The sequence below is a fragment of the Rutidosis leptorrhynchoides genome, chromosome 6 (genome assembly GCF_046630445.1).
Source record: "Rutidosis leptorrhynchoides isolate AG116_Rl617_1_P2 chromosome 6, CSIRO_AGI_Rlap_v1, whole genome shotgun sequence".
Taxonomy (NCBI): Eukaryota; Viridiplantae; Streptophyta; class Magnoliopsida; order Asterales; family Asteraceae; genus Rutidosis; species Rutidosis leptorrhynchoides.
The window spans coordinates 433,382,044-433,409,055 of NC_092338.1; the positions used below are offsets into that span (position 1 = coordinate 433,382,044).

Here is a 27,012-nt window from a genome sequence, read left to right on the forward strand (position 1 = left end):
TGGTACATGAATCGAGTAACAACGTCCGTGCCATTTGAGTAAAAATTATATTTTTACCATAAACGTAAATATAATATAATATATAATTAATTATATAAATTAAATATATTATATATTTATTAATAAAAACCGTCGGCAGCCTCAAATGAGTGCAGAATGAGCTGGATCTGGAACCTCCGCACTCGCAGAGCATATAGGCACAAAACCTCCGCACTCGCGGAGGTGTCAGTTTCGGGATTTGTGTATAAAGCTCGATCCATTATGCGCTCAATTCAATCTCTCTATCTATATAATTACTCCGTAGTATATATTTATTTTATTTATATTATTATTATTATTATTATTATTATTATTATTATTATTATTATTATTATTATTTATTATAATTTTATGATTAAGATTAATATTATTATTATTAATTGTATTTAGTAGTATTATTATTATTAGTATTATACATAAAATACTACGAAGAGGGGATGCGTGTGCGATTTCAAAACGGATTTTATGAGCGGGATAGAGATAAGAAAATTATGTGTTATAGCTATGGAGGTTATGGGTAATGTTCGGGGGTATGCTCGCGAGGTCAATCTAGTGTTTATCGTCTCCGTTGCGTCTACGTACCTTTCCTGCAATATTGAATCTCAATATTGATACGTGAGTACTCATAATTTAATTTTTACATACTAATAGTGTATCCCTGACTAGTGCTCGAGAATATAGGATTATGCATGCTTGTACTTTTGATATTGCCATTAGATAGGATATGTTGAATCCTGAATTAGTTGCGTATGCTGTTGAGATAAGATATAAGATATGCATGTCGTTGGAAAGCTAGCGAAAAATTAAGAATTTTTCATTTAGATATCGAATGGTTTCGATGAACGGAGTTGAAGTTATAGTCAATCGAATTTTCGTATTATTATTAAAAATGATTATTATTATCGTCGTTATTATCGTCGTTCTAGTTTTATCTTATTATTATCATTATTATTATCTTTATCAATAAAATGGATTTATCATTTAAAATTTGTTATTTTTTTATTATTATTACTATCGTTTTTATCGTTAAAGTTATAATTTGTATTATTATTATTATTATTATCTAATTATTATTATTATTATTATTATTATTATTATTATTATTATTATTATTATCCAATTATTATTATTATTATTATTAGTATTATTATTATTATTATTATTATTATTATTATTATTATTATCATTATTAATATACATATCATTATTTAAAAATGGTTATTGTTATTGTTATTAATATTATTATTATTATTATTATTATTATCATTAAAATAGTTATTAGTATTAATATTATCTTAATATTTATTATTATTAGTATTATTATAATTAAAACTAATATTAGTAACACTTAATTATCATGATTACTATTATTATTATTATTATTAAAATGAACGCGATATAAAAGACAATTAAAAGCTATCAAATGAATCGATTAGGAAATAATGAGTAAGAGTATCATGATGAAATTAAAATATTATAAGATATTGATTTAGATAAAATTATCGTTCTTATTATTTTTATCATTACTATTATTATTAAAAGTATCGTTAGTATTAAAACTATTATTTTAATGAAATTATCATTTTAATAGAAATATCATTGTTATTATAAAATATCATTATTATTATCATTTTAAATAAAGTTATTATTTTAAAATTAATATTAAAAGGTATTGTAAATATTAAAGTTATCATAATTAAAATTATCGTCTTATCATAATATCACGTTTAGTAAATATAAATATTGATATTTTTATTAATAGAATAATAATTATTATTATTACAAAATAATACAACTTTTACTTACTATTATTATAGATATTATTTTATCAAATAAATATGTGATACAAACATATTTTACTACGTGTAATAAATTACTTTAATAATACCTATCATATTATTTTTATGATATTAAATGAACTCTATAAATTTTATTACTTAATATATATAAAAGTATATTTTATTATATAAATTTTAATATAAAATTTTATTTATTAAGAAATGAATTATATTATTTACTCTATTAAATCTTTTAAAGATATTTAAAAATATAAAACTACGATATTTAAACTATATATTAATCATATATAGATTTTTGAAAATTACTTTGAGTCAAATTGACTTTTGTTGACTTTTGCATATTAGTCTCGAGCATTAGGATTGTGGTACACTATGACTTGACCTAAATTGTTAGACAAATATTGACCAACACATAAATATATATAATTAATATAGGTTCGTGAATCCGATGCCAACCTTGCACTTGTTCAATGACGTTATATGTATTTTTACAACGAAATACAATAGGTGAGTTTTATTTGCTCCCTTTTTAAATGCTTTTGCAATATATATTTTTGGGACTGAGAATACATGCGCTGCTTTTATAAATGTTTTACGAAATAGACACAAATACTCGAAACTACATTCTATGGCTGGATTATTAAACCGAATATGCCCCTTTTAGTCTGGTAATCTAAGAATTAGGGAACAGACACCCTAATTGACGCAAATCCTAAAGATAGATCTATTGGGCCCAACAAGCCCCATCCAAAGTACCGGATGCTTTAGTACTTCGAATTTATCATGTCCGAAGGGAGTCCCGAAATGATGGGGATATTTTATATGCATCTTGTTAAGGTCGGTTACCAGGTGTTCACCATATGAATGATTTTTGTCTCTATGCATGGGACGTATATTATGAGAAATGGAAATGAAATTCTTGTGATCTATTAAAATGATGAAAATGAATGATTATGATAAACTAATGAACTCACCAACCTTTTGGTTGACACTTTAAATCATGTTTATTCTCAGGTGTTAAAGAAATCTTCCGCTGTGCATTTGCTCATTTTAAAGATATTACTTGGAGTCATTCATGGCATATTTCAAAAGACGTTGCATTCAAGTCGTTGAGTTCAATAGAGATTATTATTAAGTAAATGACAGATTAGGTCATTTATAGTTGGACAATATGAAATGATATGCATGCCTGTTAATTTTCGATGTAAAGAGAGTTTATCTTTTAAAAACGAATGCAATGTCTGAAAAATGTATCATATAGAGGTCAAATACCTCGCGATGTAATCAACTATTGAGAATCGTTTATAATGTATATGAACGGGTCCTTTCATATTCACAGGAATAATTGTATTCGCATACGAAAACACCTTTTAAATTTCTTGGGCGGAAAAAAGTGTCAAATAATCATTTTCATAAAAAAATCTTAAATAAACTTCACCTAAATATTCAACGGGTCATATTCTTTCGCTCGCAACGAGTTAAATTTTTCCGACACCATCGTTAAACTCGAAATAATTTTAGGAACACAATGTCACTAACTATACGCAAAACGGACGCTTTTTAAAAAACGCTAAATATTTGAGGTACTTTTCATACACGTTGATTTTGCGTTAAATTTTTAAAAGTCGACAATTCCATAGCGAAACGCGGAGATGCACATATATTGTTAATTTAAAATAACATTTAAATCTTTCACGGGTTATACCTTTAAGTTCGACTCGAGTTGCGCTTCAACGACTTCATCGTTAGCCACGAAATAATTTTACAAACTAAACGCACTAAAATACATTGAAAACCGAACCTCCGGTGCGAAGCGAGAATTCGAAAACTAGTTCGAACCAAGTAGAAGTATTCTGCGGACATTATTTAATAAAATAAACTTGACCTATATCAATAAGGTCAAACTAATACCCTTGCTAAATACATGCACTTCAAATCTAAAATTCTACATTTACATTTACAATTCAAATTGTATCAAAAGTTGGAATTACCTTCGTTAACAAATTTAGTCAAATACGACAATAATAATAATAATAATTTTTTTTTATAACAAATAACAAATACTTTTTGTCATTTGTAGTACTTCTTCCGTCTCATTCCAATAGTCTACAGACAAAAAACACGCAGTTTTAGAAAATTCCACTAACTTCATTTCTCCACCAATGAAATATCTTCTCTCTCCAGATCCACCAATGGAATACCTTTTTTTCTTTCTATTTATGAAAGTGGACTATTAGAATGGGACAGCCCAAAATAGAATAATGACCTATTGGAATGAGACGGAGGTAGTATCATATACTAATAATATCGTGATTCATAATGTATCAGAATCACCTTGATTCACATCCACCACTCATATCATATCCCAAAACTCCAAAACTTTTGATTCCAAACCTTCTTTCCATTTCTAACCTTTTAACTCCGGAATCATGATTTCCAACTCTTTGGGCATCCATCTCAATACTCATACCCATCATCATCATCTGCTCTCAAACCCAAAACTCAATTCCATTCCCAATTCCAATTCCTATTCCTATTCCAATTCCAATGCACTCAACACAATTCCAACCACCTTAACCTTCAAACCACTTCATTATCACCACAAGAAACCCTTTTTATTCAAACCCATGGCATCCATACCACCCAATTCCAATCCACACTTTGACAACTTTCAACCCGACCCGAAACTAATCAACGATGATCTAGCGCCAACGAAAGAAAGCGAAAGAACGTATACGGGCTGGGAAATGGCTAGTTTATGGGTCGGGTTAGTTGTAGGTGTGCCAACATATTACTTAGCTGGGAGCCTTGTAGACCTTGGAATGTCTTGGTGGCAAGGAATATTAACCGTGGTTACGGCAAATGTAATCACGGTTATAGCCTTGGGATTAACGGGTCATCCTGGGACCCGTTACGGGATTCCGTTTCCGGTCTTGGCTAGATCGGCTTTTGGAATCCGTGGCGCTCATATTCCAACTTTACTTAGAGGATTAGTAGCTTGTGGGTGGTATGGAATTGAGACATGGATTGGTGGTGAAGCAATTTTTTTACTTTTACCAAATTCTATTAAAAATTCAACTATTTCTAATTCCATTCCATGGCTTGGGACTTCACCTATTGAGTTTGCTTGTTTTTTAGTTTTTTGGTTTGCACAAATAGTTGTTGTGATCAAAGGTATGGATGGAATTAGACAACTTGAAAAATACTCTGCCCCAATTTTGATCATTCTAACTTCATGTTTACTCGTTTGGGCTTATGTTAAAGCGGGCGGGTTCGGTATAATTCTATCAATGTCTTCACGACTTTCGTCAACTGAATTTTGGTCACTATTTTTTCCTTCGTTAACTGCGAATGTAAGCTTTTGGGCCACATTAGCACTTAATATCCCCGACTTCACACGCTACGCGAAAAGCCAAAAGGCCCAAATCATGGGCCAAGCCGGGCTACCAATTTTGATGGGCTTGTTCACATTTGTCGGTCTAGCTGTGACTGCATCAACCCAAGTGATATTCGGGCGTGTGATATCTGACCCGATTCAATTACTAGGCGCAATAGGCGGGGTCGGGACCATGATGCTGTCGATCCTAGGCATCACATTGGCTACGATAACAACCAACATTGCGGCTAACGTTGTAGCTCCTGCAAACGCTCTAGTGAACTTAAGCCCGTCCGTTTTTAATTTCCAACGTGGCGCGTTATTAACTGCATTGCTTGGAATTGCATTCCAACCATGGAGACTACTTCAATCTAGTGAGAGTTTTGTGTACACTTGGCTTGTTGGGTATTCAGCGTTAATGGGCCCGATCACAGGGATCTTATTGGCTGATTATTATCTCGTTAAGAGTCGAAATCTTAAAGTTAATGATTTGTATACTTTGAATCCTACTGGGAATTATTATTACTATAATGGGTACAATTTAGGGGCAATTGCAGCTTTGGTGATTGGGATTATACCTGTGATTCCGGGGTTCTTGGAGAAGATTGGAATCTTGAATTCGATTCCGGAGTTATTAGTTATGATCTACAACAATGCCTGGTTTTTTGGGTTCTTTTCATCTGGGTTCATTTACTGGATTGTAGCAAAAGGAACTAAACAAATGGGTTCACAGCTATCTGATCCATTGTTGCCAGATAGTGCAATTTAATCTTTTATTTTTGTAAATTAATTTGGTATTTACACACAAACATGTGTATAAATCTTGCATAGTGAATATTAATACAGTAATTTTAATTTTATTCCATTCAGTTGTTTGATCTTAGACAATAATTGTTCCTAATTTTACATTATTATGGATATGGATGGATTACAGTTATAAGATGTAAGATGTATGTAGTAATCAAAAATTAAGAAGCAATAAAATTGATTTGTATGAAGGATTGGGTCCTACACTACACAATATGAGGGTCGACACAAACTCAATCCCTAAAGTAGGGATGGCATCGGGTCTGATTTAGATCGCGTATAGGTAATTCCATACCCAAATCCAGTTAGGAAACCATGTCTCAAACCTGGTCTCATACTTGTCGGGTCCCCATTTACTTACTAACCGTCAGGTTATCGAGTTTTTCCACGAGTAAACGGGGATCCCCATATACTTACTAACTCTAGGGTTATCGGATTTCTTCTGGGTATCGATTATCTTCGTTGTTAGCCATCATCATTCACCATTCACTTGTTTCAGTTTATTTTTCAATAATGATATTAAATTGAGTTCAAAATCTAAATAAATATATATAAATATAGAATAATAGTACAATACCATATTGTAGCTTATATATGATTATTATTATTAAACTTTATTATAGTTATTAAGAAAATTGAAATCTCCATCGGATTAGATATACGGGTATATGGGTCGGGTATACGGCCCGGGTATGCGGGTTTTTGTCAAACTCATCCCCATACTTGAACCCAGAAAACAATTAAAACAATCTTCATACCCGGCCCAAGACCCGAATACCCGACCCCGAACCCAATCCAAAAGTGTCGAGTTTCAGGTTTATCTATCGAGTATGAGTCTTTTTGCCATCACTACCCTAAACTCAATTGACATCTTTAAGTAAATAACAAACCCAAACACCCTTTGGATCAATTCCCAATTTCAGTTGAGACTTTTAGATCGCTATTTCATGGATCTTAGCCCAACTCCTGTCAAGCTATTTTAACCCAACCTTTTCTGAGTTTTAATTTGTATTGGGCCCAAAGCCCAAATTATGTTTTTGATTTTTATATTATAAGCAGTTACCACACATTTGATACAACTTAAAAAACATTCAAAAAAAAAAAAAAAAAAATGGATCTCGGCTATACATCACAAACGTTGATAAAAATCGAATTTTCCAGGGTAATACGTTACTTCACAATATTTAACAAACCGATACTTAAATGTTAGGTTCCTTTGAAACTTTGTCTAGGGACAATTGTGGTCAACTTTCTAGACTCCAGAAAATTTTTGTGCTTCGAATCGCACGATTTAATATACTGAACAAATGATGCAAAATCAGTGTCCTTGTATCGTCTAGGATTTTTGTCGTTTATTAGTCTTGGAGAAGGTCTGACTACCGTCGAGAAAGATAGACTATGCAAGGATGCCACTGATAATCGAGGTTTCGTCGAATTCACTAGTACCCTGTGCATCACGCTCTTGTACATTCCATTGCTAAATATCTACAAATTAATAATTCAAAATGATTAGTTTCGATTGGTTTGACTTTTAAAGTGATGTTTCCTAAATATTAGGATTTATTTATTGTGAACAACCAATTAAACAAGAATCTTAACTACATCTACATCTGAGATCTTTTTCTTCTTCTTCTTTGATCATCTCCGGTGATCATCGATTACGGTGACTTTCAGGCGGGTGCAAACGCCTCTGTTCTTCCCAATGGTGGGCAATACACGCTACAGATCTCTCAAGAATGGCTGGAACATCAAGGAACGGAGAAACAAGAAAACAACATTCAAAAAGATTGATGTTGATGTCAATCGATCTCCAGATAAAGATTTTCAGTCATTTTTTGTCACCAATTTTCCTGAAACGGCTGATGTTCCCTCTTTTTGGGATCTGTTTGATGGTTACGGCTATCTTGTGGATGTTTACATCGCAAAAAAGAGAACCAAATCTGGGAAACGTTTCGCTTTTATTCGGTTTATGGGGGTGAAACATACATTGGCTATGGAAAACAGACTCGCCGATGTGTGGATGGGTAGCTTTCGCCTGTTTGTAGAAGCATCTAAGTTTGATAATTCGGCTTCCAGGCATGTTAAAACTGCTTATGTACCTAAGAAGGATGATGTCCCGAAACAAGCTAAGGAGAATGCTCACTCATCTGCTGCTACAAACATTCCTGCAAAGGGCGTCGAGAAGGCTGAAGGTGATTCATATGCTTCTAAGTGCTCGGGAAGTAAACCTTCGGTTAGGAAGATTTTTTTAGATGATGGTGATTTGATCTCGGTGCAACAGAATGATTTTGTTATCATGGCCAAAGTTAAAGACGTGGGTGCTTTGTTCACGGTGTATCGACTGTGCTTAGCTGAAGGTTTCATAGATTTTAAGATTCAGTATATTGGAGGTCATTGGATTTGGTTGAAGTTTGAGGATGAATCGAGTTATGTGGCCTTTAAAAGTAACTCGAATTTAATGACGTTCTTTGCATGTATCAAGGATGCGTCAAATGATTTCATTGTTGATGAGAGGTTCGTTTGGATTGAACTTTCGGGTTTGCCTACTTGTGCTTGGGGTACTAATGCGTTTAAGAAAGTGGCTTCGGCTTTCGGACGTTTCCTTTTTTTCGAGGCAAATAGCACTATTCCTTTGTCGTCGGGTCGAGTTTGCATCGCCACTTTTGAGAAAAAACCTATTTCTATATCGGCCATTGTTAATATAAATGGCGTGGATGTGGAGGTATTTGGTCATGAAGTTGGTACTTGGGCGTTTGATATTGATTCCACGATCGATGTTTCTAATAATGAAGTGCCTGATTCAGAAGATGAAGAGCTGCATTCTACCACTTCTTCCACAACTGACTCTAAGGTTGATCATTTAAAGGAATTTGAGGGAGTAAATATTGCATGTAATTCGAATATGAAAACAACGAGTAACGAGGATATCTCGGAGAATAGTCCTATTGATGATGTTTTTAAGGCTACTGATGTTGATATTAATGTTGAAAATACTAGTTCCAGCAGGCCTTATCCACCTGGATTCACTCATGTTTATAATGAGCGAGAGGGGCAGCAAGTTTCGGGTACGTCTGTTAATTGTCATACTCCATTCACGGTAATTAATCAAGAATATATGTCTCGGCCTGGGTCTGTTTCACTCGATCAAAGTGAAGACATTTTCGGGTTAGGAGAACTTCTCTGTTACAACTTAAAAAGGTGTCACAATATTTTGAATCAGGAGCGTGCATACAACGGTTTTCAATGAAGGTTCTTTCTATTAATAGTTGCGGGTCTAAAGTGTTCGATAAAAGACTTTGGATTAAAGAAACGTGTGTATCTCTGAAGGTTCAATTCTTGGGTATTCAGGAATCTAAAATGTCTCGTTTTCAAATGTTCAGGTTACGGTCTCTTTGGGGAAATCCGAATTTTGACTATGCGGTCTCGTTGTCTCGTGGGTACTCGGGAGGGATCATCTCGTTATGGGATCCTTTCTCTTTTGTAAAATCTGATTTGTGGTGTGATGATAACTTTGTGATCGTTAAAGGTAAATGGGTCAGAAAGAACTTGCAAGTTTTCATGGTTAATGTTTACGCTCCTCAATCGTTGACGGAGAAAGTTATCTTGTGGGGTAAGATTTCTAATTTCATGGCTGCTCATCCAGGCGATTACATTTTAATGGGAGATTGGAATTCGGTGAGAGTCCTGGATGATCGTTGTGGTTCAGAATTTTGTCCTCTTGATGCTCGTGTTTTCAATGACTTTATTCTTTCTAATGCTTTGCTCGAAATCCCGCTTGGCGGTCTTCAGTTTACATGGCGTAACAAGGCAGGTAACAAATTTAGTAAGATTGACAGATTCTTTGTTACTAACAATATCTTGATTGTTGTAGATGATTTAAAAGGTACAGTTCTCGAGCGCGGTTACTCGGATCATTCCCCGATTTTTCTTTTCCAAGACAAATTGGATTTTGGCCCGACCTATTTTAAGATTTTTGACTCGTGGTTTGCACGGCCTGATTTTGAACCGACTGTCCGTAATGCTTGGCAATCGATAAGTACAGATTGTCAACTTGATTCCGTTGCTAAATTCCGTATGCTAAAGTCACACTTAAAGAACTGGATTCATTCTTCCCGTTCTCAGGAGTCTAATCGGTTAAAAGAGATTATTAGAAAAATTAATGAGCTTGATGTTGTCATTGATGCAGGAAACGCGGATGAGAATATGGTCAACCTTCGTAACGATCTTTTTTCGGAACGACAGGAAATTAATAATTTGGAAGCTATTGATTTTTTGCAAAAATCTAGAATCAAATGGGATGTTGAGGGTGACGAAAACACAAAATTTTTTCATGCTTCTCTTAAATATAAACGAGCTTCGCAACACATTCAGGGCCTTATGGTTGATGGTTCTTGGGTAGATGACCCGATTGCTATTAAGGATAAGTTTTATAATTTCTTTAAAGCCAAATTTGAGGAGTGCAAGTCTGGTGCTGAGTTCGGAAACATTAATCCTAATTACACCTTGTCCCTTGATGAAGCTAATTTTCTAGAGCGCGAAGTTAATGACGCAGAGATAAAGCGTGCGGTGTGGGATTGTGGTAGTTCAAAGGCCCCTGGCCCCGACGGTATTTCCTTTCGTTTTATTAAACAATTCTGGGACATTTTTCAATTTGATATTTGCAGGGATATTCGGTCGTTTTTTGCCAATTATTCGATGCCTTGTGGTGCTAAATCGGCTTTTATTTCGCTTATTCCGAAAGTAAAGAATCCGGTCCTTATTACAGATTTCAGGCCAATTTCGTTGGTTGGTTTTTTCTATAAGATTGTTACGAAGATCCTCACGAATCGTTTACTGTTCGTAATTGATAAGATAATTAGTCCTGTTTAGTCCGCATTTATTTCAGGGCGTCAGATTCTTGATGGTCCTCTTATGTTGAACGAGATTATTTCATGGTTTAAAAAATCAAATAGGAAAATGCTCCTTTTTCAAGTGGACTTTGAGAAAGCATATGATTCTGTTAATTGGGATTACTTATTATTCATGTTATCTTCTTTGGGTTTTGGTAACAAGTGGTGCGCGTGGATCAAAGGCTGTCTTTTTTCGGCTAAAACTTCTGTTTTAGTAAATGGTAGTCCGACCCGAGAATTTCCTATTAAGAGAGGTCTCCGTCAGGGTGATCCGTTAAGCCCATTTTTGTTCATTATGGTCATGGAGGGGCTTCATCTTGCATTACAACGGGCCATGGAAACGAACTTTATTCGTGGTGTTAAAATTGGGAGGGAGCGTATTCATCTTTCTCATTTTATATACGCGGACGATGTTATAATTCTTTCAGAATGGAACATACAAGAGCTAAGTCGTATTCTACTTATTTTAAAAGTTTTTCACTTGGTATCGGGCTTACAAATTAATGTTAATAAATCTCATGTCTTCGGGGTTGGGGTTGTCTCCCATGACGTCGAGGTTTATGCGGTTGCTGCGGGGGCTAGAGTCGGGTCTTTCCCGACTAATTATCTAGGTGTTCCTATTGGTGCGAACATGAATCGTATCTCAAGTTGGGATTCTTTGGTTGCTAAATTCAGTTCTAAATTAGCTTCGTGGAAGGCTAGTTTAATCTCTTCGGGCGGTAGATTAACTTTGGTGAAATCAGTTATGGGCAGTCTTGGCATTTATCTTATGTCCCTTTTCAAATGCCCAGAAAAGATTTTAAGAAAACTTGAATCTATTCGGGCGAGGTTCTTTTGGGGCGGGAGTGACACCGTTAAAAAGATGCCATGGGTGAAATGGGATAAAATTTTAGCTTCATTCGATCAAGGAGGCTTAAACATTGGCAGTCTCAAAGCTTTTAATATTGCCTTAATCAATAAGTGGTGATGGCGATATTTAAACAACTCAAACGATTTATGGGCCTCTATCATCAAATCGATTCATGGACATTATTTTGAGACCACAGACTGCTCGAGCATATGGTCTAACATCGTTTCTGATTGCATTTCGTCGACTTCAAATGGCCAGCTCACTCATGATGCATTTCTTTTGCAAGTTGGAAACGGTTCGAGTATAAAATTTTGGCACGATGTATGGTGTGGGAGCTCCTCGTTAGCGTCCCGTTACCATCGTTTATTCCATTTGGATGTTAATAAGGACGACTCTATCGCGGATAAATGGTACAATGGCGAGTAGCATTGGGTTTGGTCAAGGGAGATTATTGGTGGTAGAAATGCTCAACTTTTTAATGCTCTTCTCGATGAGGTAAATGTTGTCCAATTTTCGGTTGGAGAAGATTGTTGGAAGTTCACTATCAATTTCGATGGCTTATACACAGTGAAAGCTGCTCGCGAACATATAGACAGGTACAGTCTTCCGTCGAATACGGTTCCTACATTATGGTTTAAATTTGTCCCGCGAAAGCTTAATATCTTCTTGTGGAGGTTTCGTTTAAATTCTCTTCCGGTTCGTTGGAATCTTTCCGCGAAAGGCATTGAGATAAACTCCGTTGTTTGTCCGGTATGTGCGAATGGGGTGGAGACTATGAACCATTTATTTTTCGGCTGTAATTTTGCTTTAGAGGTATGGCTTAAATTGCGGTTATGGTTAGATTGTTCGATGCCCTCTTTTTCTTCATGGGATACATTTATTGTCTGGCTAGAAGGTGTTCAATTGTCGGCTTTAAACAAGAATCGGATCGTCGCGGCAGTGATTACTCTTCTTTGGGCTATTTGGAGATTTCGGAACGGGGTCGTGTTTAACGAGGCGTTTTGTAGTAAAAGTAGTATTTTTGATGTAATTAGATTATTTTCTTTTCGCTGGATAAAAAATAGAGGTCATTTAGTTTCTAATTGGAACTCATGGCTTTCTACGCCTTTGTATTTTCTCCCTTAGCGCCTTGCTAGGGAGCGTTTTATTTTTATAAATTTTTTGGCCGTTAAAAAAAAAAACAAGAATCTTATGTTTTTTCTTAGATGTTTCTTGGGTCGTTAATTTGTTGACTTAATATTAGCCATACGAAATCCATCAGTTTTCTATAATCTATGCGTTATTATCTTTCTTAAATTATTAATATGTTTTTAGAAGCGTGCAATTCATTTATTCTTCTATGATTTTTTTTAACAACTGTATTAAAGTCACTGATAAGGATCATAAATCTTCCACCCGATCATATTTAGAAAGTCACAAGTTATGCACTCTTCTTAAATTCCTTAGGAGGTCACCTCGGGACATTGCACCCAAGGAAAACTCACAAGAAAACCTTGTTAGATATGAGCAAAACTCACTATTTACAAGAAATTCTCAAATGACACTCTAACAATTGCAAAACAAATTGCATTATGAAATTCATACTTAATGTTCGAACTCGAGAGACCTCTCATGATAGTTTTAAGGTCCGACTTAAAAAATTTCAGACGTGTCTGTAAATTGAAAATAATCATTCGTTTTCTTAAAATAATTAGACTCAACCAGCTTAATGTACTACTATAAGTCTATAAGGGTTATTATTAGAAAAATCATATATTTTATATCAATAATTTTTTATATTCTATATGAACTTTAACAAGTAAAAAGTAATTTCGTCATTCTTGAAATTGAACAACACTTTTTTTTTTTTTTTTTTTTTTTTTGGAAAAGCTATATAAATTATAAAACCAAAACCCAAAAAGGGAATACATCAAGATGTGCAACCTGCAAGAAATAAGCCAACACACAACACCCAAAAGCTACAAATACTAGATTACAGCTCCATGATTTTTGACTTGAATATTAAAAATTAAAAATACCAAATAAAACTCAACTACCATGATCAACAGTGTTTGAATTTCTACTATAATGTACATACGTTATACGTAATCGCTTTTGTGATACTTAAACTACTCTTGCCACATAATTGTAAATTGTTACTTAAAGTCATTTTAATATAGATGTGGTATTTTTGATTTTTCTCAATATCTTTCTTCTCCAATAAATATATTTTAGATACGGGATGCAGTGACGATTCCAGAATTATAACTCAATGGGGTCCCAATTTTTTTTTCAATACCAGATATATTATAATGATATTATAGTTGTAGTTACTTTCAAGAAACTCAAAATTCGAAAAATATATAGGGTCCGAGTACTTAAATTTAATTGTGTCCTATACAATTAAAAAGAAAAACTATAAAACCTGAAAAATATATGGGGTCCTGCAGTTAAATTTAGTGGTGTCTTATACAATTTAACTGATATTTTCTGCTAAAATTTTTTAAACTAGTGGTGTCCCGTGACCCCACGGGCTTGTTACTAAATTCGCCCCGATGTCAACTAAGATGTTCTCTCTGTTACATAGTTTTCGTTAGTTCTGCTCTAAAAAAACTCATTAACTAGGGAATGTTTTTTTTTTTTTTTTTTAAAAAGAAAGAAAGAAAACTCATTCAACCCAACACAAGTGTTTTCACTAACATGTACATATTTCTCACTCATGGACTTAAACTAATAATTTCGAGATTCGAGGGTCCCTCGATACCAATTGACCAATGACGCTTTAGAAATAACTAATGAACGTGTATAATCACAATGAAGCATAGTACTATACTTACCTCCAAGTGATCGCCAACGTTAACAACAAAAGAGTTAGGATGAGGTTGAATGGTGACCCAACGATCTTTGAAAAGTATTTGAAGGCCTTCGACCTCATCTTGTAAAAGGAGCGTAAGGAAACCATAATCCGAGTGTGGTGGCATTCCAAATGTGAGTTCAGGCTCAGGGCATGTCGGGTAGCAATTAATGACCAACATCTGGCTTCCATCCTCCAAACTCGTTGTTATATCGTTGTAGTCTTTGTCTGAATCTTGATTTACTTTTGGTGCCTTGTTGTTGTTGTCTAATCCCAATCCAAGGCTTTCTAGGATTGCTTCCATTAGTAACTGGAACAGGATTTTCGTGTCACTGGCATATCTTACTCCGGTTTTTCTGTTCAGATTAAACGGAAAACAATTGCAACTTATCTTAATACGACGCCACATATAATAGGGGATGAGTTGAAATTAGGTAAAAAGAAATACTTTAAAAGTTGTAAACGCTTATATCTACTACTATGTCCACATTCTTGTTTTGAATTCTCTTATTTTTTTGTTAGAACTAATCAAAAGAGACTTTAGTGATCAGATATGTTATTTAATCGATGAGAAGTGTAGTTATATAGTTCATATAATTAATGATAGACTTTTTATTTTAATTTCATGACAGTAGCTGCAATTAGCTAGCCTTCTATATTAACGTATGTTTTAAAAGAGAAACGAGTTGTCCAAATTATAATAAGTTTGACTTTAGATGATACTTTGTCATACTTGTTTTTTTTAATTGGGTGATGATGTCGATTGTAGTGTCCTCGTACTAACTTATAAAGACATGCACATTTCTAAAGTGGATATTGTGCATACAGCTCATAGATCGGTGTCTTTTTGCAACAAATTAGTAATAATTAATAACTATATATATACGCCTTAATGGAGTCTATCATAATATTTAAGACTAACGTATCACATTAAAGTCACATTAACACAGCTAATAACAACAAAACCGCCCATATTGTCTATGTTTTCAATTGTCTTTATGGATATCATATTCATATTCATATCTAATGTTGATAAAGAAACCAAAAATGACATAGATACACATCAATGAAGCCAATTTTAGGCATGTTGCTGGTATAGATATTCACTTTAGGCATTTTTATCGACATGCAAAATTCGTTAACTCAACATATATAACCAAGATACGGAACAACGTCGTTTGATATAATTATGTTTCATTTAAAATCGGTTCTTGAAGGACTTTGGTGTTACTCAAGAACATTGAAAGAAACACTAAAAACTACTCCCTCCGTCCCGTATTAATAGTCCAATATTCTATTTTGGGATGTCTTAAATTAATAGTCCACTTCTATAAATAGAAAAGAACAAGAAGCTTAAGTTCTATTATGCCCTTAATGTATATGGATAGGATTAAAAGATAAAGAAAATGTAAGAGTAAAATTGGAAAGTAAACTGAAAGTACAGTACCGGTATGACATTTTCTTAAACTGTGTGTTTTTTGTCTGTGGACTATTAATATGGGACGGAGGGAGTAGTATTAGTACTACTCTATACGTAATAAGTAAAACGACATAATTGTATTTGTTTTTCATGCAATACCAATAGTATATGTAGTTGCAACATTTACCCATTTTAAATTGATTGAGATCTTGATATTTTAATTCGAGGTTTGAGTTTCAATCATACCAACACAATATTATGTGGTGGTCATGGAAATTTTCCGAATGGTGATCACAAAATAACCTGATTAAATCACGTACATCTAAGTAGAAACACTATATTCAGGACCCAGGTTCGACCCGCCTGTCCTTTGAGATGGTTGCGATGTCTTGAAAAAACTTAAAGTTATATGTAAAATCGATTCACCTGAAATCCGAGGGAGAAGAAGGCCAATGAGAAAGAGCATCTTCATTGCAAACCAATTTTAAGAAATCTCTCCAAGAAAAGACACTATCGTTGTTTTGATTGTAACTAGTTCCGTATCGAACCAACGATTGAATGTCTGTAGACATGTATTTCTTTCTTTCTTCCAAAGGGAGCTCAAAGAACCTTCTACTCACATCTTCCATTTCGCTAATTACAGCACTTGATATCCCATGGTTTATAAGCTACAATTTGTGTACATAACACATTTCATTAGATCAAGCTAATTAAGCAACAATTCAACCGAGAAACGATAACTAGAACTTTTCAATTACTAAATGGGGTTAGGCTCAAATGAAAAACTGCAATAACTTATAGAATTACATTGTTTTTATAGATCTAAAGTCAAACAAATTATATATAGATGTTATTGATATTCATATCGACAAACAAATGTTAAGAACAACAAAATGTATTCGTATAATACATTATATGTTCGCATGTTTACCTATTAAATGTTCGCATATGAACGTCATATACAAATTTGATTTTAAAGGTAACTTTGAGATTTTCTCAAATCATTTTGCTTTTAACAATAATTAATATCAATATTCAAATGAGATTAATTATATCTACTCACATACTCAACGAAATCAAAAAGTTGTCACAATTTTTTTAACTTTTTATAGTTCTCGTTTAAAACTTTTTTGACTGTATAAAACACTAGCAATTAAAATGCCAACAATAACAAGAATCCATAATCAGTATACTTTTGTGGTTTTATTTGTTGGTTTAGACTTATTAAGGTAATTATTTGACTAATTACCTGAAAGAACCCATAGTTCTCGCATGCATGAGCCAATGATGCGATGACTTGAGCGTGGTTTGGCCCGTGCAATTGCGCAAAATCAATTATGGGAAGGTTACCTTTGGTAATTTCGTACGATTTCTTGCTCGATATAGGTCTTATGGGACGTTCAACGGCCGGGAGAATATACTCTATCGGAACTTTGGTGACACCCATTTCACACAAGTGCTTCACGCCTAATTTGTGGTCTTCTCGTATCAAACTCTTGTTATGATCATTGTTTATCATGTTTATTTTTCGAGGTAATGCTAAGCAATGTGTGTAAATTAAAATGGATAGAGGGTAATTGAAGAGGAGGAGCTAGATAAGTTTATGTAATTGTGAATGAATGTATGGATGAATGAACAAATGAAGAGTGGTTTATTATATACTAGTACTACTTTTTGGTGGGTTAGGGAGCGTACATGTCCAATTGAAATATGAGCTAGAAGTCTTTTGACTTTCGTTTGGGCCGTGGCGGCCAGCGCACCTAAAATCATAGAAGCAATGCTGCAGTTAGGGAGGGAAAGTGAGATAACTACATTTTATTCATGAAATCATGATTATGGTTTTGTTTAGGGCAAATGGCCTGAAAGGGTAACCTATGTTGTCAAATTTGACAATCAAGGTAACCCCCAATTTGTCTAAGCCCGAAAAGGACTCTATTTTAATTTTTGCTCGCTAAAAGGACTGCGTGTTTGTAAATTTTAAAATTGGGGTAATTTTTTGCCATCTGGCCAACATGTCATCAAAATTTTGCCAATTGTATTTTCCATGTGTACATTTATATACCATCTGTTTAATTGAGTTTCCATCTGATTAATATACAACATAAACCAAATCGACACACTTTTACACCCAAATTGAATTGGGGAAAAAAAACCTAATCGCTCCACAATCCTAAATCATCAACAATTTCGCTATCTAAATTGCAGAAGAATCCCAAATCGTAAGTTTATGGCGTCAATTAGGGTTAAATATCACGGTTACTTTAAAATGGATACTTTGACGTATAGTGGTGGTGGTGAAGTGACCTTCGAAGATTATGATTTTACTGGGTACGGTATTAGAGACTTTGAAAATAAGATTGAAGACGTTTTAGAAACCGAATGGAAATCTTTATACTATTGTCTACCTGAGAAGAGTATAAATGATGGTGGCTTGAAATACCTAGTAACTGATCGAGATATGAGGAAATTAGTTGAAGTTGCCAGTAAGTCGAAGACAACTATTGAAGTGTTTCTTGAACATCATGGAGTGGATATGGAGGAATATATGGAAGACGATCCTCTATCTGAAGGTGAGTATAATGATGATGTTAATGATGAGGATGTCAGTGAAGAGGAATTGAATAGAATTAGTTCGCTGGTTGTATATAAAGGAAAGAAAGTGATTAATGAAGAAGAGGAAGTGAATAATGATGATGTTAATGATGAGGATGTCAATGAAGATGCTGATGACACTAATAATGAAGAAGATGCTGAGATGCAAAACAACAAACCATTCGACAATGTAGATGATGCAGATGAGTTTGTTGTGATGGATGAGGATGCCAGAATCAAGCTGGAGGAGTTCAATAAAATGTATCCACAACATGATCCAAATGTTCACTGGAAGTCAATGCGTCCACGTAAAGGAGAAAGGTTTGCCAATGCTTCTGAATTTAAAAATTGTATCATCAATTATGCCGTAAGTAATGGTTATAAAATTTATTTTGAGGTTAGTAAGAAAAACATATTTTTGGTTAGATGTGGGATAAGGTTGCCACATAAAAGGAAAGTTCCAATCAAGCTTGATAAGCCTCAATGCCCTTTTAGATTGTGGGCATCAAAGATGGGAGATGAAGACACAATCCAGATTAAGACTTTAAAAGAAACCCACACATGCTCTAGAGATTATAAGTTAGGATCATTGATTACAAGTGAATGGATTGATAATAAGTTAAAAGATAGTGTTAAACAGAATCCAAAGATAACCCTAATGCAGATGCAACAAAGCATGATGAAAAAGTTTGCTGTTCAAGTAACTTTAAACCAATGTAGAAGAGCTAAGACCATGGTTAGATTTCATGATGTGATGTCCACAAGTACTCACTATAGCAGAATTTGGGATTATGTAACACCCTGCTTTTTTTTTTTTTAAATCACAGCGGAAGTCTTAATTCACATAAATACCCTTAGTTAATTACGAACATGATTATCACAAATCATTAGCTAGTTACTTATTACAAACAACCGGTGTTACGTTAAACAACTAGTTGCATATTTATAAAAGTTAAGACATCAGAGTTCGTCTTGTCAAACATATCGTCAACCCAACTCCCGTCCCTACCAGCACTAAGATCGAAAACCTGCAAGGGAGGAGGTGAGGGGGGTTAGCACGAGGCTAAGTGAATGGAATCATCTAACAGATCTAGCATACAGTACCAACTTGTACAACTACAGCAACTACAACAATCCATAACAGGCAACTGACAACTAATAACTAGCAACTATCAACTGGCAGCAATCAACTAGCAACTATGCTCCAACTAGAGACTCGGCGGCTTGTACGAGCACACGACCACTAGCTGATCAGTCTAGCGTCTACCGAAAGTCCTTACTACTGAATCCCCAGTATAGTAAATCCACACGCAGGTGATGCGTCATTCAGCACTATACTCAACAAACAGTAGCCAACTGGACCCAACCACAACAAGGTTGACCTCTCTGAGCTGAACCTAACAACAATAGGTTCCGACAGGCAACTACAACTCGTGCACACAACTGTTAAGCAACTACCACTACGAACAACTGTTCCTACGACTAGCATGGCAACTCTACGATGATCATTATTACAACATATCTACTAAGCATAGCAACTATAACAGTAAAACATAGTAGCACAACTTGCTACTCTATACTACATCCGGAGATAATCCCACTCACCGATTACCAGCTACAGCTCAGTTATCTTACTTCTGAGCTTCTTCCTTGTTCTTATCACCTGAGAACAACACAACGAAGTCAATATACATATCTCAATCAATAGTATAATCAAATCATACTATAAACTAGGTCATAACACCATATATTCATAATTTTATGAGTCTACATCATGACTCCATTCAATAATGGCATACAGGTGCGTGCAAAACACGACATACACACTAAAACTCCTTTTCCGACCTAAAAACAATTTGATCTAGTTTCTTAAAAGTTCACCATTGAAAAGTATTCTTTATTACGATTCTAACGATAGTTTATTCATCAAAAACGGAGTTACGGTTTGAAAGTTACGCCCGTTTCAATTTCATAAAAGGTACTGTAGCAAATAGTGATTTCCGAACACTGTAGCAGCTCGGTACTGTAGCAACACGTACTGTAGCAAATAGTGGCACTGTAGCAATACCGAACACTGTAGCAAATAGTGACACTGTAGCAAATAGTGATACTGTAGCAAATAGTGACACTGTAGCAAATAGTAACACTGTAGCAAATAGTGATGCTGTAGCAGTTCGGGTACTGTAGCAAAATACTGTAGCAAAATACTGTAGCAAACACTGTAGCAACTGGTTCGAACACTTACGCTGATTTCGAACATTTTTCGCCCAAAACTCGATTTTTGAGCGATTTTGATCAAATTTTAAGCACATGGAAGCTACTAAACATATATACAACCTATTTCTAACATCAATTGAGCATAACAAACATCAAACAACTAAATTTGAGCTAATTTCTATCAAAAACTCATTTAACACAAAAACCCAATTAGAGCAAGAATCAAAGCATGAATCTATGATATGCATACCTTATATTGATCACGAAATCACAAGGAATATATCTCTAGCTTCAATTAATCCAAAGACTCACAAAATCAAATTAGGGTTTATGTGTGTGTTTGTGTATACGTTCGTGTGTGGGTTTGATGAAATGAGAAATGGATAGAACTATCCAGATACATACACTTAAATGAGTTACAAACTCATACCCCATATCACACAGGTATTTACCAGTCATCTTATCTGATAATCTTTCGTATCTCCTTAGGCGGTCCTAACGGAGTCTAGATTAAATAAACCAACCTGTTCTGTGACCCTTGTCACAAACTGGTCTCAACTAAACAACTAAATAATTATAAACATATAATTATAAAAATCACTAATTACGCCCTACCCCAGGGTACAATGGTCATTTCATCTAGGCCCAAAATGCGGGTGTTACAAATCTACCCTCCTTAAAAGAGATTCCGTCCTCGGAATCGGGTCAACTATGGTCAACAAACCCAAAAATTGTTACTCGCACCGCCAAAACACACGGTTAACTTTATCGATCTTATCCCCGATACCGACAATATCCACCACAATTGCATAGGGAAATGAGATTCCTGGCGTCAATACACTCCCGATACCAAATAACTTCTCACAATCTCCGTCGATCAACGTCCATTAATCCACTTAAGCCCACAAATTACACGATCAAGTCAAATAATCAGAGTCAAATTCGTGTTTCTTCGCCATTCCGTATCATAAATTTCACGATCTGTCATCCAATTCAACTCTTTATACAGTCCACTTTTCCCAATTATCCAAAGCTTAGGCAATAGAATTAGTCATCATGCTAAAATCTATACCTAGGTCAACGAAATTGTCTCGTAAGTCATCAGAACTTCACAGGTTATTCGTCTCATATCCAGTCACATCACAATCCAATATAGCACAGGCCGCCTATTTTTCCTTCAGCTTCCCAGAAATTCCGTATGATTTATCACAATATACTTCTGTTGGCCAGACACAAGCATATTATCCTAAATCATACCTTCATTCTGAGTTGCTCGTAATGAAAAAATTCTACTTGTCTCATTCACTAACTTATGTCCAATCAATCACCTCAATAAGCATCGGTAATTAATTTAACTACTTTATAACTAATCAATCACAACATCTGTCCAATCATAGTTACTCAAAACATTGTCCATCAAATACTCAAATATAATCTACCAACATTACTACACATCCAACAAGCATAGGAAATCGCAACATATGTTCATCAATGTCAAAAATACGCTCAACTAGCAGTATCATACATCTGTTTAAGCAAAGGAATTATCCAATCAGCACAATCCTCTTTCTATCATATCTGTTACAACAGTGTTACTATCATATAATCTCATGTCGACACAAAGTCCACTACATCAGGGTACCCAACACATCTCTATCAAAGTCACAGTTTTCAATCTCAAAATTAACCTAAAGGTCTCCCTTACCCAACCAGGCACACAAGGGTCGCAACTAAGCATACAACAACATAGCACAACAAAATAAATTTTACACTACCAACAAGATTTATCAATCTAAAACACACATATATGTATATATACACAATCATACATATATACAACTAAACAGTACGAGGATTTTGAATCATACCTGCATTCACATCATAATCAACATCTGCATCTGCAACCATTTGATAAGCTCTTGTTGTTGCCGTAGGTGGATTCTTTCTTTTCTGCCCAACTGGAGAACCAGAAGATCCACCTACTGATCCCGACTGCGCTCCTGGCCCCGCCCCAGAACCTGATCCTCTTACATACGGACACTGAGCTGACCTATGCCCCACTTGATGACATTTCCAACATACATCCTCTTGGAATGAACACATTCGAATCTCGTGCCCCACAATACCACATCTCAAACATCTTTTGGTTGAATCTGAACAAGGACCACTATGAGATGATCTGCAACTATAGCACCAAGAATTCTGACTTGATGCTGACCCACTATGTTCTGACCCACTCTTCTGTTTCAACTTAACAGACTTCTTTGACCTAGAGTCTGAATGACTCATCACCTGATCTTGTTGTGGCATCTCATAACCTACTATTCTATTCCTTGCTGCTCTGACGTCATCCTCTACCATCTTTGCCATAACAAACGCTTGCGATAACGTCGTCGCCATCCTAACCATTGTTCTGTACTCCGGTAAAATTATATTAACAAAGTGCTGAATTCTGGACTGCTCATCTGGAACCCACTGTTGCACAAACCTTAATTTATCCATATACTGCTCAATCACCTCATCTATCGTCATCTGAGGTGTCATTTTCATTGCCAGAAATTCCGTCTTAATTCGATTGAGGTCATAAGACGAACAATACTGCTCACAAACTTTACTATAAAATTTTTCCCAAGTAATCATGTTCACTTGCTCTTTTGGTATACTAGAAATAACCGTATCCCACCAAACCATTGCCCTATTCTTCAGCATACGACTAGCATAAATAACCTGCAATTCTGGTTCACACTGACATGCCTCAAAAACCTTTTCTATCTCTCTTAACCAGTTAAGTGTTACCGTTGGGTTAGAACTTCCTGAGTACTCTGGTGGATTACAATTCAGAAACTGTTTGAAGGTACATTTCTTTGGTTGTTGAAACATCGGCGTCTGATACGGACCCCACATCTGATTTGGGAACTGTTGATTAAACTGAGGTGACATCTGATACTGTTGAGGAAACTGATATTGAGGTGGTAACCATTGCTGTTGTTGGAAAGCACTTCCAATTTGCAGATAATTATTTGACTGCACCGGATACCCACTAATCGTCTGATTCGGTACACTACCACTTGGATTCACGGTTACCTGACGTTGTTCTAATTCCCTTATTCGATCACGTGCTTCCTTTAACTTACTTTGCAAATCTAAAATTTGTTCCTGCGGATCCTCTTCTGACACATATCCGTCTTCATCTGGGGCTCTGAATGTTCCGGGGGCTGACGGACCAGTTGCGTTTCCTGTATTATCTGCCATATCTGCACTACCATAACATCTCACACAAACTCTTAGTGGAAAACAGGTTAGTACCTATCAACTAACATATGTAATCCCTACATTCACTTAACCCGTTCCCTCATATATGTTTGACACAACACAAGGTTTGGGAACATGACATTCAACACAATGTACATGCGGCCAAACCTATGCTCTGATACCAAGTTGTAACACCCTGCTTTTTTTTTTTTTTAAATCACAGCGGAAGTCTTAATTCACATAAATACCCTTAGTTAATTACGAACATGATTATCACAAATCATTAGCTAGTTACTTATTACAAACAACCGGTGTTACGTTAAACAACTAGTTGCATATTTATAAAAGTTAAGACATCAGAGTTCGTCTTGTCAAACATATCGTCAACCCAACTCCCGTCCCTACCAGCACTAAGATCGAAAACCTGCAAGGGAGGAGGTGAGGGGGGTTAGCACGAGGCTAAGTGAATGGAATCATCTAACAGATCTAGCATACAGTACCAACTTGTACAACTACAGTAACTACAACAATCCATAACAGGCAACTGACAACTAATAACTAGCAACTATCAACTGGCAGCAATCAACTAGCAACTATGCTCCAACTAGAGACTCGGCGGCTTGTACGAGCACACGACCACTAGCTGATCAGTCTAGCGTCTACCGAAAGTCCTTACTACTGAATCCCCAGTATAGTAAATCCACACGCAGGTGATGCGTCATTCAGCACTATACTCAACAAACAGTAGCCAACTGGACCCAACCACAAAAAGGTTGACCTCTCTGAGCTGAACCTAACAACAATAGGTTCCGACAGGCAACTACAACTTGTGCACACAACTGTTAAGCAACTACCACTACGAACAACTGTTCCTACGACTAGCATGGCAACTCTACGATGATCATTATTACAACATATCTACTAAGCATAGCAACTATAACAGTAAAACATAGTAGCACAACTTGCTACTCTATACTACATCCGGAGATAATCCCACTCACCGATTACCAGCTACAGCTCAGTTATCTTACTTCTGAGCTTCTTCCTTGTTCTTATCACCTGAGAACAACACAACGCAGTCAATATACATATCTCAATCAATAGTATAATCAAATCATACTATAAACTAGGTCATAACACCATATATTCATAATTTTATGAGTCTACATCATGACTCCATTCAATAATGGCATACAGGTGCGTGCAAAACACGACATACACACTAAAACTCCTTTTCCGACCTAAAAACAATTTGATCTAGTTTCTTAAAAGTTCACCATTGAAAAGTATTCTTTATTACGATTCTAACGATAGTTTATTCATCAAAAACGGAGTTACGGTTTGAAAGTTACGCCCGTTTCAATTTCATAAAAGGTACTGTAGCAAATAGTGATTTCCGAACACTGTAGCCGCTCGGTACTGTAGCAACACGGTACTGTAGCAAATAGTGGCACTGTAGCAATACCGAACACTGTAGCAAATAGTGACACTGTAGCAAATAGTGATACTGTAGCAAATAGTGACACTGTAGCAAATAGTAACACTGTAGCAAATAGTGATGCTGTAGCAGTTCGGGTACTGTAGCAAAATACTGTAGCAAAAATACTGTAGCAAACACTGTAGCAACTGGTTCGAACACTTACGCTGATTTCGAACATTTTTCGCCCAAAACTCGATTTTTGAGCGATTTTGATCAAATTTTAAGCACATGGAAGCTACTAAACATATATACAACCTATTTCTAACATCAATTGAGCATAACAAACATCAAACAACTAAATTTGAGCTAATTTCTATCAAAAACTCATTTAACACAAAAACCCAATTAGAGCAAGAATCAAAGCATGAATCTATGATATGCATACCTTATATTGATCACGAAATCACAAGGAATATATCTCTAGCTTCAATTAATCCAAAGACTCACAAAATCAAATTAGGGTTTATGTGTGTGTTTGTGTATACGTTCGTGTGTGGGTTTGATGAAATGAGAAATGGATAGAACTATCCAGATACATACACTTAAATGAGTTACAAACTCATACCCCATATCACACAGGTATTTACCAGTTATCTTATCTGATAATCTTTCGTATCTCCTTAGGCGGTCCTAACGGAGTCTAGATTAAATAAACCAACCTGTTCTGTGACCCTTGTCACAAACTGGTCTCAACTAAACAACTAAATAATTATAAACATATAATTATAAAAATCACTAATTACGCCCTACCCCAGGGTACAATGGTCATTTCATCTAGGCCCAAAATGCGGGTGTTACAGATTATGGGGCTGCAATAGAGAAATCAAATCCAGGAAGTACAGTCAAAATAGATGTGCAACCATGTGATAATGGTCAAACCATCTTCCAAAGGTTTTATGTTTGTTTTGGAGCTATCAAAGAGAGGTTTATGAATGGTTGCAGAAAGGTGATTGGGTTAGATGAATGCTTCCTAAAGGGTATTGCAACTGGTCAACTATTGAGTGCAGTTGGGAGGGATGCAAACAACCAAGTGTATCCTCTAGCTTGGGCAGTGGTTGATGTAGAGACAACAGATAATTGGACTTGATTTTTGAATCTCTTAAGGAATGATCTTAACTTAAACAATGGTGAAGAAACAGCAATAATTTCAGATCAACACAAGGTATTGTATTTCATAGTCTGTATTAACTTTATATTGTATTTCAGATTAACTTGATATTGTATTTCAGATTAACTTGATATTTTATTTGATACTCTGTACTATTGTATAATATAGGGTCTTATTGAGGCAGTTAGGGTTATTCTTCCAAATGGTGAGCATAGACAATGTGCAAGACATGTTTATGGAAACTTTTCCAAAAGGTGGGGTGGTCTGCAATTTAAACAGCTCTTTTGGGCAGTAGCAAAATGCACATATGAGGAGAAATTTGATTTCATTTTGCAAAAAATTAAAGATAT

General features: G+C 35.2%; 2 protein-coding genes across 2 annotated transcripts; one reads left to right on the plus strand and one right to left on the minus strand.

The window, feature by feature from the left end:
- The first annotated feature begins 4,197 nt into the window (after positions 1-4,197).
- On the plus strand, positions 4,198-6,079 carry LOC139852557 (purine-uracil permease NCS1). The gene has a single exon (XM_071841854.1). It carries the CDS (start codon positions 4,268-4,270, stop codon positions 5,981-5,983), a length of 1,716 nt encoding a protein of 571 aa, XP_071697955.1. The 5' UTR covers positions 4,198-4,267; the 3' UTR covers positions 5,984-6,079.
- Positions 6,080-7,184: 1,105 nt separating this feature from the next.
- LOC139855277 (probable 2-oxoglutarate-dependent dioxygenase SLC1) lies at positions 7,185-18,098 on the minus strand. The gene is made up of 6 exons (XM_071844513.1): positions 18,076-18,098; positions 17,709-17,793; positions 17,263-17,604; positions 16,440-16,681; positions 14,577-14,949; positions 7,185-7,506 (listed from the first exon to the last, which is right to left on the minus strand). Exons 1-6 carry the CDS (start codon positions 18,096-18,098, stop codon positions 7,228-7,230), a joined length of 1,344 nt encoding a protein of 447 aa, XP_071700614.1. The 3' UTR covers positions 7,185-7,227.
- Positions 18,099-27,012: the final 8,914 nt, after the last annotated feature.

What these genes read in the sequence shown, in the direction of transcription:
- LOC139852557 (XM_071841854.1), top strand. Translation starts at nt 4,268, where the DNA reads ATGATTTCCAACTCTTTGGGCATCCATCTCAATACTCATACCCATCAT.
- LOC139855277 (XM_071844513.1), bottom strand. Translation starts at nt 18,098, where the DNA reads ATGGAAACTCAATTAAACAGATG. An exon ending in GAAACTCAATTAAACAGATG is followed by an intron (nt 17,794 to 18,075) that starts GTATATAAATGT and finishes CCCTAACTGCAG; the next exon opens with CATTGCTTCTATGATTTTAG. An exon ending in TCTTCTCCCTCGGATTTCAG is followed by an intron (nt 14,950 to 16,439) that starts GTGAATCGATTT and finishes TAATCTGAACAG; the next exon opens with AAAAACCGGAGTAAGATATG.